The sequence below is a fragment of the Delphinus delphis genome, chromosome 1, assembly GCF_949987515.2.
Source record: "Delphinus delphis chromosome 1, mDelDel1.2, whole genome shotgun sequence".
Classification (NCBI taxonomy): domain Eukaryota; kingdom Metazoa; phylum Chordata; class Mammalia; order Artiodactyla; family Delphinidae; genus Delphinus; species Delphinus delphis.
The window spans coordinates 47,749,943-47,764,428 of NC_082683.1; the positions used below are offsets into that span (position 1 = coordinate 47,749,943).

General features: G+C 43.0%; 1 protein-coding gene across 4 annotated transcripts in view; it reads right to left on the reverse strand.

Annotated features, from left to right (window-relative positions):
• Nucleotides 1-3,643: 3,643 nt before the first annotated feature.
• DAB1 (DAB adaptor protein 1) overlaps nt 3,644-14,486 on the reverse strand; it is a 417,088-nt gene continuing 406,245 nt past the window's right edge. For all 4 annotated transcript variants that reach the window (XM_060005432.1, XM_060005441.1, XM_060005424.1 and 1 more), the window contains one exon: nt 3,644-4,051. Coding sequence is in view for 1 of the 4 variants with exons in the window: in XM_060005441.1 (XP_059861424.1) it covers nt 4,025-4,051 (27 nt within the window). In the remaining 3 variants the exon portion in view is untranslated. The remainder of the gene's footprint in view (nt 4,052-14,486) is intronic.

Sequence of the window (14,486 nt, forward strand, 5' to 3'; positions counted from 1 at the left end):
AGAACCTACGGAGACTTCCTGATAAAATCGGGCGTATCCAGGGTGGTATGGCCGTAGACCATCAAGACTTTTCTGAATTCAGAGACAATATCTGGAAGTTACTTCTATACTGACTTGCCAGTAAAGACAGTGTGCTCCACTTTTGGAAGAAAAGAGAGAAATGATGAGCAAAGGGTGAAGATCTGGTCAAATACTCGACTTCCCAGGTTCTGCCTAAGGTTAGTGCACAATAGGAAGAAAAAACTATCGAATATCAACCTGCTCAACTTTTGCATCACTTGTTTCTTTTCTGATGAAAGCAGACTAACCATCGACTAAGGTTTCCTTTACTTTTAGTTTATGATAGGATGTTGCTTCATTCTAAAAGAATAAACATGGACTGTGTGATCACTGACCACCTTTCTTTTACCTCCTTTGAAAGTCTGAAAGGGTACAAGACAGGTAAGAAGAAACAACTTCTCTTTAACAACTAAGTTCTAGATACTTGAGCTCATGGCCCTGAGCTATGGGTAACTGACTTCTATAATCTGAAATGAGACAGATTTCAAGGTGCCTTCCCAGGAGGCATGGTACGGTTGCTAAAAGTACAGTAGGAAGAAGGACAGCTTAGCATTTCATCGTTGACAAGGTGCCAGCCCTGATTGCTGCTTATTCCCTCTCCCCACATCCTTGCTCGTTCCCCACTCCAGGCTGTGACCCCAGCGTGAGTGACAGAAATGGCAAGAAGTTGTTCCGAAGATTAAAGACCCAAGTCACCAGAGGCTGCTGCTTCGCGAGAATATTTAGACAGTTTCCACTTGGCAGTCATTAATATTCCTCAGCAAACGAAGAACAGAAAAACCTGTTCAAAAAGGTTCCCTCTTCAGATCTCTGTATCTTGGATGATAAAATGAAGGCCAGGGTTTTTGTTTTGAAATTAAATATTTATTGGATCGCGTTAGAGTTATCACTGTTTTTGAGACTAAAACTGGATTTTTCTTTTGCTTCTGCAAAAATCTAGTCATTTTACTGAAGAATCCATTTCTGTACTTAATCAGCTGGGCAATGCCGGGTATGATTTTTCTAACAGACACTACTTGCAATGGAATACAGAAACACTCAAAGTATTTTATAGAGCGTGCACGAGCAATTTGACATCACAGAAACCCTGCAGACAGAAGCGACCATGGAAGAGAGGAAAGGGACTTGGAGGTCAGACCCTGGGAACGACGACAGCCTCTGGGTAAGCTCATGAGCTCTGTTCATTGATAGCTGTTTTATAACATCTCTGAGTGTCAGTTTCCTAAGCTATAAAATGGGGAGCACATTTCTTTTTTTCTCAGGGCTTGTGTAAAACTTTGGAAATGACAGCTGGAAAATGAGTGACACATATAGATACAGAGCAGCACAAGAGTGGCAGCCATTATCCCTATTTTAACATAAATACTGAGAATCCGTCAGTAAATGGCTTGAAAGCCATTTACGTCTGTTTACTTTTTTTTTTTTTTTTATCTTTCAGGCACTGTGGCTAACAATTTCCTTGAATTTAAACATCTTTTAAAAGGTTTCAAAGCTTTGAAGGTTGATTTCAATGAAACCTGTTTTTATTCTAGGCGTTTTTCCTACTGTCATTCTGAGTAAAACAAAAACCATTTGCTGTCAAAACAACAAGGGTTTGCTCTGAAGCACAAAATGAAAGCAGGTATGTCTGCCTGATTTATTTTGGCATCCGCCTAGCAGTTAAATAGGACACCTTTTAATTTGTCACTTCTTTAAGATTCAGTTAGGTTGGAAAAGTAAATCACCAGTGCTTGTTTTCAGCTAAACTTGAACTACTTGGTCAAAAAGGTATATTTTTTTATCCCTCAGACACATGCCATTTCAAAAGTGCCAGTTACAGAAGAAACTACAACAGTTGGCAACATACTTAAGATACTAAGATCTAGTGTTTTTAAATTTTTACTTAAACTGGAGGAAGTTAGAAATTGAACTTATTTATCAAAGATCAACTAGAGGTCTGCGAAGAGGCATAGAAGGTCAGGCTTTTCAACAAGACCATGTAGAATTATTTAAAAGGGTGAATATCCAGCTTTTAAAAAAATTAAAATCAACTATGAGTAAAGAGACTCGAAATTTAAACTTTAACTCTACCATCTGCTAGCTGAAGAAGTTATTCGATCTCTCCAAGTCTCAGTTTCTTGATATATAAATTGGGGATAACGTCTACTGCTTAGAAGATTAAATGAGGCAATGGCCATACAGCAGGGAGCATCTATCGGGCACATATTGGCTGCTCAACAAGTATGAGGTGCTATTATTCAGAAAGACTTCTGTAACATTTTCTAACAATTCCGTCCAAGAGTGAGCATTTCTTACTGTATGAAAGTTGTTTCTTCTATTTGGCCTAAATTTATTTTGCTGGAATCCATTCTCTCATTTTCTCAAAGTTGTTGGTAACATCTGTTTTATACTTCCTGTTTAAGGAGGCCAGATTGAGGGCATGTGTTTATACAACCATTAACATAACCATTCCTAAACAGAGGTGCTTTTTGGCATCTCAATGACCTAATCATCATCTGTATGCTGGCTGATTACTGGATCAACCAAGTGATTTAATAACAAGAGGAAATAAAAATGACACACACACACATACACACATAAATACACATACGTGCTTTTTTCTGTTCTTCAATATAAGTCAAGGTCCAGCTTCAGACTTCTTTTCCTTTTATGTTTTTTGTGTGGAGTGTGTGGGGAATGTGAAGGAAGATCAATGCTTCCTTCTTTGAGTCCCTTAAAGCAGATGCTCTTGAAATGAACTATGGGGCTTTGAGAGTCTAGGTTAAGTTTGGTCTTCCAACCGTTTAGCAGGTTTTCTGTTTATTTTTTATGTTATTTTTTTTTTAGTAGAAGACACAAATCCATAGGGTGAATCCTGGGGTCTTTCCCAACTTTGAAAGTCCCATATGCTAAATGTGGCCCAAACACTGCATCTATACGTGGTGTGCTTTTTCTGACAACATCCTCCTCATTCCACGCTGTGGCTGATTTTCCAAGCGGAGCCAGTACCTGAATTCAACGGAAGACAAACTGATCTAACTCCTCAATGAAGCTCGCTTTTTCTGGCCCAGTGCCAGGAAAACAGAGGCCTTCACCTGGTCTGATGGCAGCTTTGAGAGAAGCAATTTCCTCTTCCGATCCCTCACCTGAATATCCGGTAGAAGCTTGTGGAATAAAGCCAGGCTAAACTGTTGTTCTCAAACATGTTTATTTGTAACAGTTTTACATGGAGTGTTACAGAAATTAATGGAAAATTTCTAAAAATTTTGCTGTTCTGTTGAATGCATTGTACATAAAGTTAAAAATAATGTGTCCATATATGTTAACAAACTGTCATCTGAGGTAAAGTTAAAGTAGGTCTAGAAATGTACTGCAACAGTCATTTTCTCTTTCTCATCTTTATTAAAAAAATATGTGTCAGAACGCAGAAATTGAAAGGAACCAAACCCACAGAGTAAACATTTTTTTTTTTTTTTAAGAAGGTGCCCGGTACATTACGTGATGGGGTTTCAGTAGACACTGGGATGAGTACGAATTATCAAAAAGTCTTGCGGCATGTAAAGGTCGGAGAGCTATGGGGAATGGGGACAGAATGACAGGTGGTGTTTCCCTGGTTTCAAAATTTAAAGTGACAAATTTCGTGCTAGTGAAGAATGAGGAATTAACAGTTGTACATGTGGATTTTCTACCAATCTGACTGGAACTGTGCAGACTCCCCCATGGCCTTTTGGTATTGGCACCTCAGCTCTTATGTGGAAATTTCACTGTATTCCTGGGATAGGATACGGTGGTTCTGAGTTCCCCAAACAGTGCTTATTAAACAGCAGAATTCTGCCAATGCTAACATGGATGGCAGTTTAAAATCTTGACTTTATTCTGCTCACTTTAACGCATCACAGGGGCCATCTTCTTTAAGTTCAGAGCCAGTTACATGTTCAAGCACATTCAGTGAATGATGACAAGTCCACTGGGCTGTCACTTTCTTCTATGAAATGAGCTCCATACGGTGTACCTGAAATAGCAACATCAGCCAGAGTTCACTTTGCATGTGTCAGAAGCAACCCACGGAATCAGTGGAAGGGTGTGATACTGCAAGACAAACTCAAGACAGCCATATTGAGGGAGAAGATAGCACCACTGGTTTAGAATCAGAATCATGGACAACAGAGCGATTTAAGTCATTTCCCCATGGGAACTGCCTATCTCATCAAATCCTCAGAAAACACAGTTGAACTGGTCTCAGGACAGCTCTCATGGTTATCACACCTTTCCCATTTTCCCCTTCACGTGGAAGGATCAACTCATCAAAGGTATACACATTCCTGAAGAAATCATGTCGACCAACATGTGACAGCTACAGAGGAAGGTAAATGGCCCTTTTCACGTTGCGGGTTCTTTAGACTTTGCACATTAGGGTGACGCTTACATCTATTCTGTAATGGACATTTTTCCAGTTAACTGGAAAACATTCAGATTCCAGTGACCTGATAGTGTAAAACTTGGGCTTCAAACAGTTAACAATCACCTTGACTTACCACTTTTTTTCTTGGTCACCAAGTATACCTTCTTCCAAACCATTTTAGTTTCTATTGATATGAAGAATCAAAGTACACAGGCCAATTGAAGTCATTCATATCAAGGTAAATCCTACTTTTCAAATTTTAAAACCAAGTTAAGAATAATCACCCCCACCCCCAATCCAATTCATCACATGATTTTTTAAGGTTTTCTTCTTAGTGTTAAACCACTAAATTCAACATACTGTAACTGCATAGGAACATCAGGAAAACACATTTGACCTGTAGAACAATTCTCTGTAGGGCAAAAAATATATAGATTCTTTATGAAAATCATGTGCTAAACATACGAACCGAACACTGCACTTTTTGTCTCATAAATGTAAAAAAAGGAAGCTTAAACTCTTCTGTTTCACGTACAAACAGTCCAATGATGTCTACGGGGGTCGCTGGGAGTGGAGAAGTGGGAGGGAGTTTCAGAATCTGAAACTGGAGTTTCAGTTCACAGGCCTTCAGAGCGTGAACTGTCTCTTTCTTGTTTTATGCAGAGGGCCGGTACTCTCGCGGAAAGGCTTAGATTATTAGCTGATGGAGTCACGTGCTCCTTTCCTCATCACTAGCTGCTGATTGGACGACTGCTCCTGCCTGCTGCCCCTGAACTCCAGCTTCCTACCATACGCTCCAGAGTAACCTCTGGAAAGTGAGCCCCATCCATCAAGTTTGTCACATCTTTCACTCAATCTGCTACCTTCTCTACAGTGTAATGGCATTATTAAAAAGCATTTTCATTAACATCTATATTTACAAAAAAAAACTGGCAATTTTTTTTCATTAGAACTCCTTAAAGCCATTTCCCTTAAATATTTAAAGAGTTTCATGGTAAGCTTTTTTTGTTTCAAGTTATAAAATAAAAATCCCATTTGAATTTTCTGATGTAGAAAAAAGAGATAGAGATGAACCATTGTGACCACGGAATCAGTTTGTTACTCTGAATATTCATGTCACTATTGTTCCATTAGAAAGTCATTTTTTAAGATCTCAAACCACATTACCAGGATTGTACCATAATTATTTGGCAAATGACTTTTCTTTGAAAATGGCACGTGGAGAAGACACTGTCTGCATAGCATCACAGCAGCAAGATATCGGAAAAATAAAAAATCTCATTTTATTGGACTTAGAGTTTAGAGCTTCTGAGGAAATCAGATGCCTTTTTCATCTTTCTCATCAATGGGATTCGATGTCCTTTCCTACTCACAGAGTGAACGTTAAACCGAAAGCTGTCTTTCTTCACCAGGATGCAGAAGAGCTAAAGGGTTGTTTTGGCAACATTCTTGATCAAAAAGAATCATCAACCACTCATCTGTCTTGTGATTTCAAGTGAATTCATTTCATGTGAGGTTTTTTTTTTTTCCCAGTTCGATTTCTTCACCAATATCTAAAAAAAGTCAAAAGCAATACAAAAATTTGTACACCCATTAATTTTCAAACATGACAAAGAAAGGAAAGGGGAAAAAATGGCAGACCAGGCCTTGTGGAGTGATGTGAATACATCATCCTATTTGGAAAGGCATACGGATGATGATATTGTGGTGACAGAGACCTCTTACTTTTGCCTAAATGACGTCAGTGCCAACCCTGATGTAACTCTCTGAGGCCTGTCACTCCAAATTTGATGTCTTTACAGTGGCCAACCGGTAGAGAAATGAAAAGAGAACTATGGTTTCGCATACTGGGTCATCTTAAACCCACGTGTTAAGAGAGCTTAGACTCTCTGTCAAGTAAGCATTTGCTTGATTTGTGATTTAATGTTGGGCATGATGTTTTATGCTTTTGTGTGTTTGTTTTTGTGCTGCCACAGATATCTGCCAGTGGTTGCCAAAGACTCTTAGTTCCCTCTTCCAAACGAGTTCCATTGGGCAATCGTGAATTTCTTCGTGGGATGAGGTGAGGTGAAAGAATACAAGAGAGCCTGTCGCGATGCTGATTTCCATGCCAGTCTTGAAGCACCCGCCACAAGCCCGCATTGATGCTATTTCTTAGATTTGTTGATCTGCGCATAAAGAGGCTCCAGCTCCTATGGACAGAGGGACAAAGTGAGATCTGCTCTTTTCCGGATAGGATTTTCTGAGACAGCATGGGAAGGAGGGTTTGGGATTAGAACAGAAAGGTGACAGTTTATGATGAATGACCTTAGGTTATTTTGGGATTATTCAGTCATGGTGCGTATCATTTTGGTATCTTTTTTATCCTTAAGAAGAACAACTCACCCAGTTTTGCCCCTGGTTTTCAAGCTGAGCCTGACTGCCTGTTAGGGAAATCGCAGGGTCTAGTAGACAGAGTTGGACCAGCTGTGTGATATGGACAAGATACTTACACTTTCTGAGCTTCAGTTTCCCCAACCACGAAATGGGAATAATACTGTTTATCCTACATGGTTCTTGAGAGAATTAGAGAGAATATATAGAAAGCCTCTAGCACAGTACTCAGCAGGAACAGGTCTTCAGAGCATGGTAACAATGACCATGAGTCAAGTGAACATTTTTCCAACACGGTTTTATGAAATCCACTTGAGGTTGCTGAAATTCCATCTCAAACCGCTCCTTGGTTTCTACAAGAGTGATGACTGGGTGCATTTTACAATGAGAGAAATGGCAATCGTGCCGTTAGCTCTTAGTTAAAAGCTTCTCGAACTTGTTTCTATCCACTCAGCTGTGTGAGGTTTGGCGGGTCACTTGCCAGCACCCATGGGGCTGTCCTAAGACATATACAAGGGTTTTCACCAACATATGACACAGCAAACCTCCAGTCCAAATGTAGATGGGAAATGGTGTTTGGCCTTGTTGAAATCGCTTCAGACTTCAGCTCCTGTTGAAGTGGCCCAGGGTGCACTGGCCAAGCAGATCACGTCAATATTCTGGCCTTAGGCATGCATAGGCCCTTCTATTAAAGTTGGCCTTCCTGCTGTCACTCTTGGATATTTGTACCAGAACTAAAAGGACACAGTGACATCTTAATTCTGTCATATTTTATATATTAGCCTGCCTCTTGCCATGTGAGTAAAGATCCCTTTTAACTGCTTATTTTCCTGAAGAAACAGATTGAACTGGCATTCCATAGCTTCTCCTGTGTGTCTGGCGCCATGCTAGACATTTTCAAGTACACTGTCTTTTGAAAACATCACAACAGCCTTGTAAGGCAGGTGATTTATCTCTTTTGCAAAGGAGAAACCAAGCACAGAGAAGTTAAGTAGTTTGTCTATGGTCACACAGCTAGTAAGTTTGGGACATGGGACCTAAAAGTAAGGTCCAGTGTTTTTTCTCATCTATTGTAACAGCTGCCATTAAAACAAAAACAAAAAAACCTTCAATCTATGGTGTTGTAGAGTGTTTTGGAGTTTATAAAGCACCCTTATGTCTTATTTTATCTGCCTAACAGTCCTGGGAGTGGTTTATATTCTTTCCATCTTCATTTTGCAGATAAAAACTGAAAATCAAAGAGGTGTGTGATCTCAAAGTCATTGTGCTGCCTGTCATGGATTTAATATATTGTACTACTTGCTTTTATTGTAAAGTGGGGATGGGTTAGAAGATAATTTTGTCCAGACCCATCATTTTACAGATGAGGAATGTAAAGCCCAACGAAGAGAGCTTTTGTTTCCCCAGAGTCACAAGGTTACTTAGTAACCATGCCGTGAATAGAATCCAGGACTCCTGAGATCAGGTAGGTACAGGATGTCTTCTTCTAGAACTCATCATCTCTGTATTCTTTCAGGAAGAAGGAGCTTCCTACCCTTTGAGGCACCCAATTCCGTAAAAGAACAGACTGCCAATTTGTCCCTCGATGCTTTCCACCCATGGGACTTCATACCGGCCTTGGAAACATAAAGAATAAGTGTAACACTTCTTCCAAATGTCTGATGATAGAAAGTAGGAAAGCCCATTCTTCCACGCCCTACTTGTACCACTTTCCCATTCCATCTGCCATTTTACATGTGGACCCAGCCCTGTAGGTGCACAATGAAGGTCTGCTGAATGAATGAATGTCTAGGACACACTTTCTACTTTTGTCACTGTTCTGATCCCTTTGTCCTAAACACACTCTCCCTTGGCTTTATTCTCCCATAATTGAATCAAAAATCAAAATCTATAGCAAGATGATTTATTAAGCACCTAATCTATTCTCTGCCAACGTCTTGGAATGTTTCAAATACCTGTGGTAAGGCTAAACATGGAACTTTACTGTGTGTTTGTGTTCTGGGTGTGAGGTGGGTGGAGCAAAGCTAGAGTGGTAAAGTAGGGAAGTACCACTACTGGGAAACATTTCCCTTTGCCTCCGCTGGGCTACAAGGATGCATCTTCATCTTTCCTGGGTAGACTTTCTCCGCTCACTCTGCTTTTTGGATGCCCTAAGAAGTCTGGCTGCCTTGATCTCACCCTACATTTGCTTTATTCCAATTTTGGAAACTAATTTATTCAACTGAGAATGACACCTAAAAACAGAAGAAGACAGCAGGCTCAGACAGGGTAATGAATGCCACACTGCATTAACTTTCTGCAGCTGAGATAAATATTCACACATCTCCTGCTTGCCGGAATTTAGCTTCAAATACCCATCACAACAGTGGTAACGACTGCAGTCAACTCTCAATTATCCCCACTAAATGAAGGGGAGCAGTGGTGTGTAAAACCCCAAGCAGCAGATAATCCCAAAGTCTGACACTCTGATGCATTATACGTTTTGGCGATAGCTTTACCTTCCTTGTTACAGAATCTTAGGCTGTCAGAGCTGGAGGGGAGCTAAGAAATCATTTGATCCAGAAATTTCTGACCTGACTTCTGGCAAGGTCACCACGGGGTCTTTAAGCTATTTTCAACATTCCAAAAAGCCTAAATGGAATCACACATTAACGTAACACGCTGTTGATATTTTTTGTTTTCTTTGGTCAGATCTGACCACATCTCGGCCCTGCTTCAAATCCTTCAACGGCTCCTCATTACCCACAGCGTAAGGTCAAAGCTCCTTCACTGGGCACATGAGACCCATTAGTCTCGTAGTCCATTAGAGCTAATAAATGTCCCTTCCAGACCATGAATCAAAAGTTATCCTTCCTGGGACTTCCCTGGTGGCACAGTGGTTAAGAATCTGCCTGCCAATGCAGGGGACATGGGTTCGAGCCATGGTCCGGGAAGATCCCACATGCCGCAGAGCAGCTGAGCCCGTGCGCCACAACTACTGAACCTGCGCTCTAGAGCCCGCGAGCCAGAACTACTGAGCCCGTGTGACACAACTACTGAAGCCCGTGCGCCTAGAGCTCGTGCTCCACAACAAGAGAAGCCACCGCAATGAGAAGCCCGCGCACCGCAACAAAGAGTAGCCCCCGCTCACCGCAACTAGAGAAAGCCCATGAGCAGCAACGAAGACCCAATGCAGCCAAAATTAAAAATAAATAAACTTATTTAAAAAAAAAGTTACCCTTCTGGTCACGTACATCATGCTTAAAAAAAATTCTTATGCTTCTGTCACAATGATCTTTCTGAAATGGATTTTGTCATGCCAGTTTCCTGCTTAGAACGAGCCTCCCAGCTTCTTAAGCCCCCAAGGATAACGCAGACTCCTCAGGATGGTCCACAGGGCCCTTCCAACATGGCTCCCCCTTCCCATCCGGCCTCATCTACTTCCTCTCTCTCCTAGGCTCCACCTTCCCTGTACATCTGGTCCCCCCGATATGATGGGATTTCCCATCCCTGAGACTCTGCTTAGACAATTCCTTCCACCTTCAGGACCTCTCCTCGTCCTGCACCTGGGGGTTCATACTTTCAGAACCAGCCCAGATAGAAGGGCTTCCTGGACTATATAGGTGACGTGGACCACTCTGCCCCGGACTCCAGCAGTGCCCTGTGGAGTCTACACTGCCATCATGTTATCTCCTGGTGCCTTCTACACAGTGGGCTCCGCTGCACCTTGCACGTCAGCATTCCAAATTCTGAGCCCAAGCTTGGAACCTGGCAGGCGCACCCACTAACACGGAGCGTGAGGATGTGAATGAGTGAATGAAAGTGCTTCTCTTACTGGGAGTTGGCAAACACTTCTGAACTTTAAGCTCATTTGTGAATCTGACATATTAATAATCTCCATTTCTAGAGGACAACAAAGTAGATAGAAACCATGCAGTAAAAATGAAAAAAACTCAACTCTCCAGCCTTTGACTTAAGTTGAATACCCTGTTTTCCGGGAGGTGCAATGAAAGAGTGCAAGCACACAGATGGGAAATCGGGCAGATCCAGGCTGGTATTCCTACTGCCAACTACGGCCTGCAGCCATAGGCCACCGCGAACACACTTGCACTTGAACAAGTTAGGTTTATTACTCATTACAACGAGGGGAACCGCGGGCAAGTCTGGAAGAGGTGATTAGAAAGGGCTTCTTATAGGTTTAGGCTAATATTAGATGTTTAGGGGGAGGGTCAAGAAAGTAAGGCTTCTCTCTGGGTTGGATGCTTTCAGGAAGATGGAGTATGATTATCTTAATAATTCTTATCTGGAAGGCAGGTAGCATGGAACAAGGCTAAAGCCAGGAGAGAAGAATATTTGGTCATTTTTGGAATTTGGACAATGTTCCTGTCAGCCATGGCTACCGAGTGGTCTGGAGGTGTCTTGACCCATCACGGTCGCAGAATGCTTTGTGGGACAATGGTGTTCTGTGAAATTGTTTACGTTCAACAGAACACCAAGGGCCCAGCTCTTGGCTGTCAGGCTGCTGTTCTCTTTCTCACTGTCACCTACTTAGTAACCTTAAAACTCCGTGTAGGGCTTCCCTGGTGGCGCAGTGGTTGAGAGTCCGCCTGCCGATGCAGGGGACGTGGGTTCGTGCCACGGTCCGGGAGGATCCCACATGCCGCGGAGCGGCTGGGCCCGTGAGCCATGGCCGCTGAGCCTGCGCGTCCGGAGCCTGTGCTCCGCGATGGGAGAGGCCGCAACAGTGAGAGGCCCGCGTACCGCAAAAACCCAAACAAAAACAAAAAAAAACTCCGTGTAGGTTACTTACCCCTTCTGGGTTCCGGTTTTCTCGTCTGTAAAATGAGTCTAGAAATCCTCATTGAGGATTGAAGGAGAAAATACACATTGACTGTCTGGCACAGAGCCTGGCAAGGAGGAGGTACTCCAAAAACGGTTAGGTTTCTTATGTCTGGGCATGTGGCTCTATCCTTCCTTTAAAGAAGATGGTTTTAGGCCTAAAAATCACCTGTAGGTGGCTTTCCAAAGTCCATCTCCTTCATAGACACTACTTCATAGCATTAACTGGGCTGTTAGGAAACCTAATAATGGCACAGGATCCGCCTTGGGAAACTGTAGAGAGAATGCGGGGTTAATCTAAAGGATCTGGTTGGAGGGCCCTGTGGATGGCAGAGACTTCCACGTGTTTGCAGGTGACTTTAAGTATGAAGTATGAGCTCACGTACAGAAGTCAAGTGGAATCACAGATTTAGAGTAATAATAGCTTATATTTACAGAAACCTTTACAGTCTCTAAAGGGGATTCCTCGATCACATACATGGTCTCATTTGGGCATCGCAGAGTCTGTACCCTGGGTATTCCTATCTCCACTTACAGGGAAGAAGCAGGGCTCCCCAGAGTTTGGTGACTGGCCCAAGGTCACTCAGCCAGCATAGGGCAGAGCTGGGATATAACCAGCTTTGTTATTTTTTTAGCTTTTGTATTGCAGTAAAATATTTAGAGCAAAGCATTTGCCATTTTAATCATTTTTAAGCATATAATTCAGGGACATTCATCACACTCATCATGTGTGCAACCATCACCATTATTTCTAAATCTCTTTCTTCACCCCAAATAGACTCTGTACCCATTAAGCGGTGACTTGCTAGTCCCCCTGACCCCTGACCCCCAACCCCCGGTAACTAACCTCTGATCTACTTTCCATCTCTATGAATTTACCTCTTCTTATTTTTAAATCAACTTCGTTGAGGTGTGATTTACATACAGTGAAATGTTCCCATTTTAAGTGTACAGTTGGATGAGTTGTGAGAAATATATACACCCATCTGGCCCTCCCCAGAGCAATCAGGCTATAGAGCATTTCCTCACCCTAGAAACTTCCTCGGGGTCCTGCTCAGTCAACCCTTCACTCCAGTGCGGCAACCACTGACCTGCTTTCGACCACTGTAGATTAGATTTGTTTTCCTGAGCGTTTCATGTAAACACACCCAGCTCTTTCCTAAGCCCACTGTCCTCTCCACTGCCACAATGACCCCTTTTGTAAAATGTCAAAGCAAGAAAGGCCATCGATCCGACGGTTCCTTTCCTACAGGAAGAAATGGAGGCCCCCAGATGGGAGGGTTTTTTTTTCCCCCAAAGTCCGCAGGAATCAGTAGAGAGCCAGGAGGGCAGCCCAGGGTCTGGACCCCCCTTTCTGTGCTTATTCCCTCATTTTCCCTACCTATCTCCACCTGTCTGGCTTGAAGTATAAAGGCATATAGTTTCCAATCCCACATTATAATGAGCCCCTTTGGAAAAGCCACCTAAATTGTGCTTATGACTTTGCATCCCTTTAATTTTCATTGTGTTTGTTTCTGGAAAGCTTGGCCACATGGAGCAAAGGTATGTCCAAAACAAATGATGAGTGGGGAGAAGACGTGGCACGCTGAGAAAGGTGGTCTTGGACGTGAGGTCACGCGCCGTGCAATCTAGCTGCTGAGCAAGCCCATCTCTGCCCCTCCTGGGAGCCTGGGGGTAAGAGCCATGCCGAGCCAAGCTGGGGGTCAGACTGCAGCTAGGAGGTGAGCCAAAGCTTGAGGTCCTCAGCATTGCCCTGCCGAGGCAGCAACTTCAACCTCAGGGTCTTTAAGCCCGAACACTTGGGCCTAGCTCAGCAGGGTCTAACATCTCCTGGCCTGATAAAATGAAAAAGGTGATGGTAACCAGGGAGTGGAAATAAGGCTGCAAGAACTCAAAGTTCCACCTGAATCCATGAAAAAGGCATGGGGTTTAGAGCCACAAAGACCCCAGCAACTTCCTAACTACCTGTATGAACTGAAGAAGGCTTTTCACCTGGGCCTCAGTTTCTTCATCTGTACGATGGGGTTTGTAACATCAACATCATGGGACTGTAACACGTAATAAGTGAGCTCATATGACATAAGGAATTTTAACAAGGGACAGGAGTCTTCTTTTCCTTTTTATTCAGAGGAAAGGGAAACAATAAAGCTTTCAGCCTGAAACTCTGGCCTTCAGAGTAGGAAAGTCTTCAAAATACAGGATGGATTTAATGATGATGCCTTAGAGACTGAAGTTGCTGCTAAACGCACTCGCTTCCAGGGGTCTTGGGTGCTGAAACCCACTTGGTGAACACAGAGGTGCACACTCTGAGTTCCCAGGGGAACTGCACATGTCCTGATCAATTCTGCACTTCCCCAATAATAATGGGTACAAGTTATATGCTTGGCAGATTTAGTTCACCTTTCTCGACCTTGTCAGGTAGCAGAGGAGGGCACTGAGGTTGCTGGTACCCGCTCTCTGCCATAAGCAGGATGGCCTGTCCTGAGTAGCTTCCCGGTGGTCAGGAGTGGGTCCTGGCTCTCACCCAGATAGGCACCAGGACCCCTAATGAAGTCAACATACTTCAGGGACGTCTGGCCTTTCCTTCACTAGCTGGAAATAAGGACAGCCTGGGAGAAGGCTGCTGTTGGAAGATCTAGTTTGAGGACTGGGGATTGCATGCTCTAGCTGGGTGACCGTGGGCAAGTTAGAGGGTCCTAGAATGTAAGCGCTAGAAGGGCCTGTGGGAATTGCTTTACCGAAGAGAAGACCAGAGGTCAGAAATGAAGCCATCTGCCTCAGGTCACAAGCAATGAAGTCAGCGAGGCTGCTAAAACCTAGGTGTCCCGGTCTTGGTTGAGCGCTCTTACGTTAT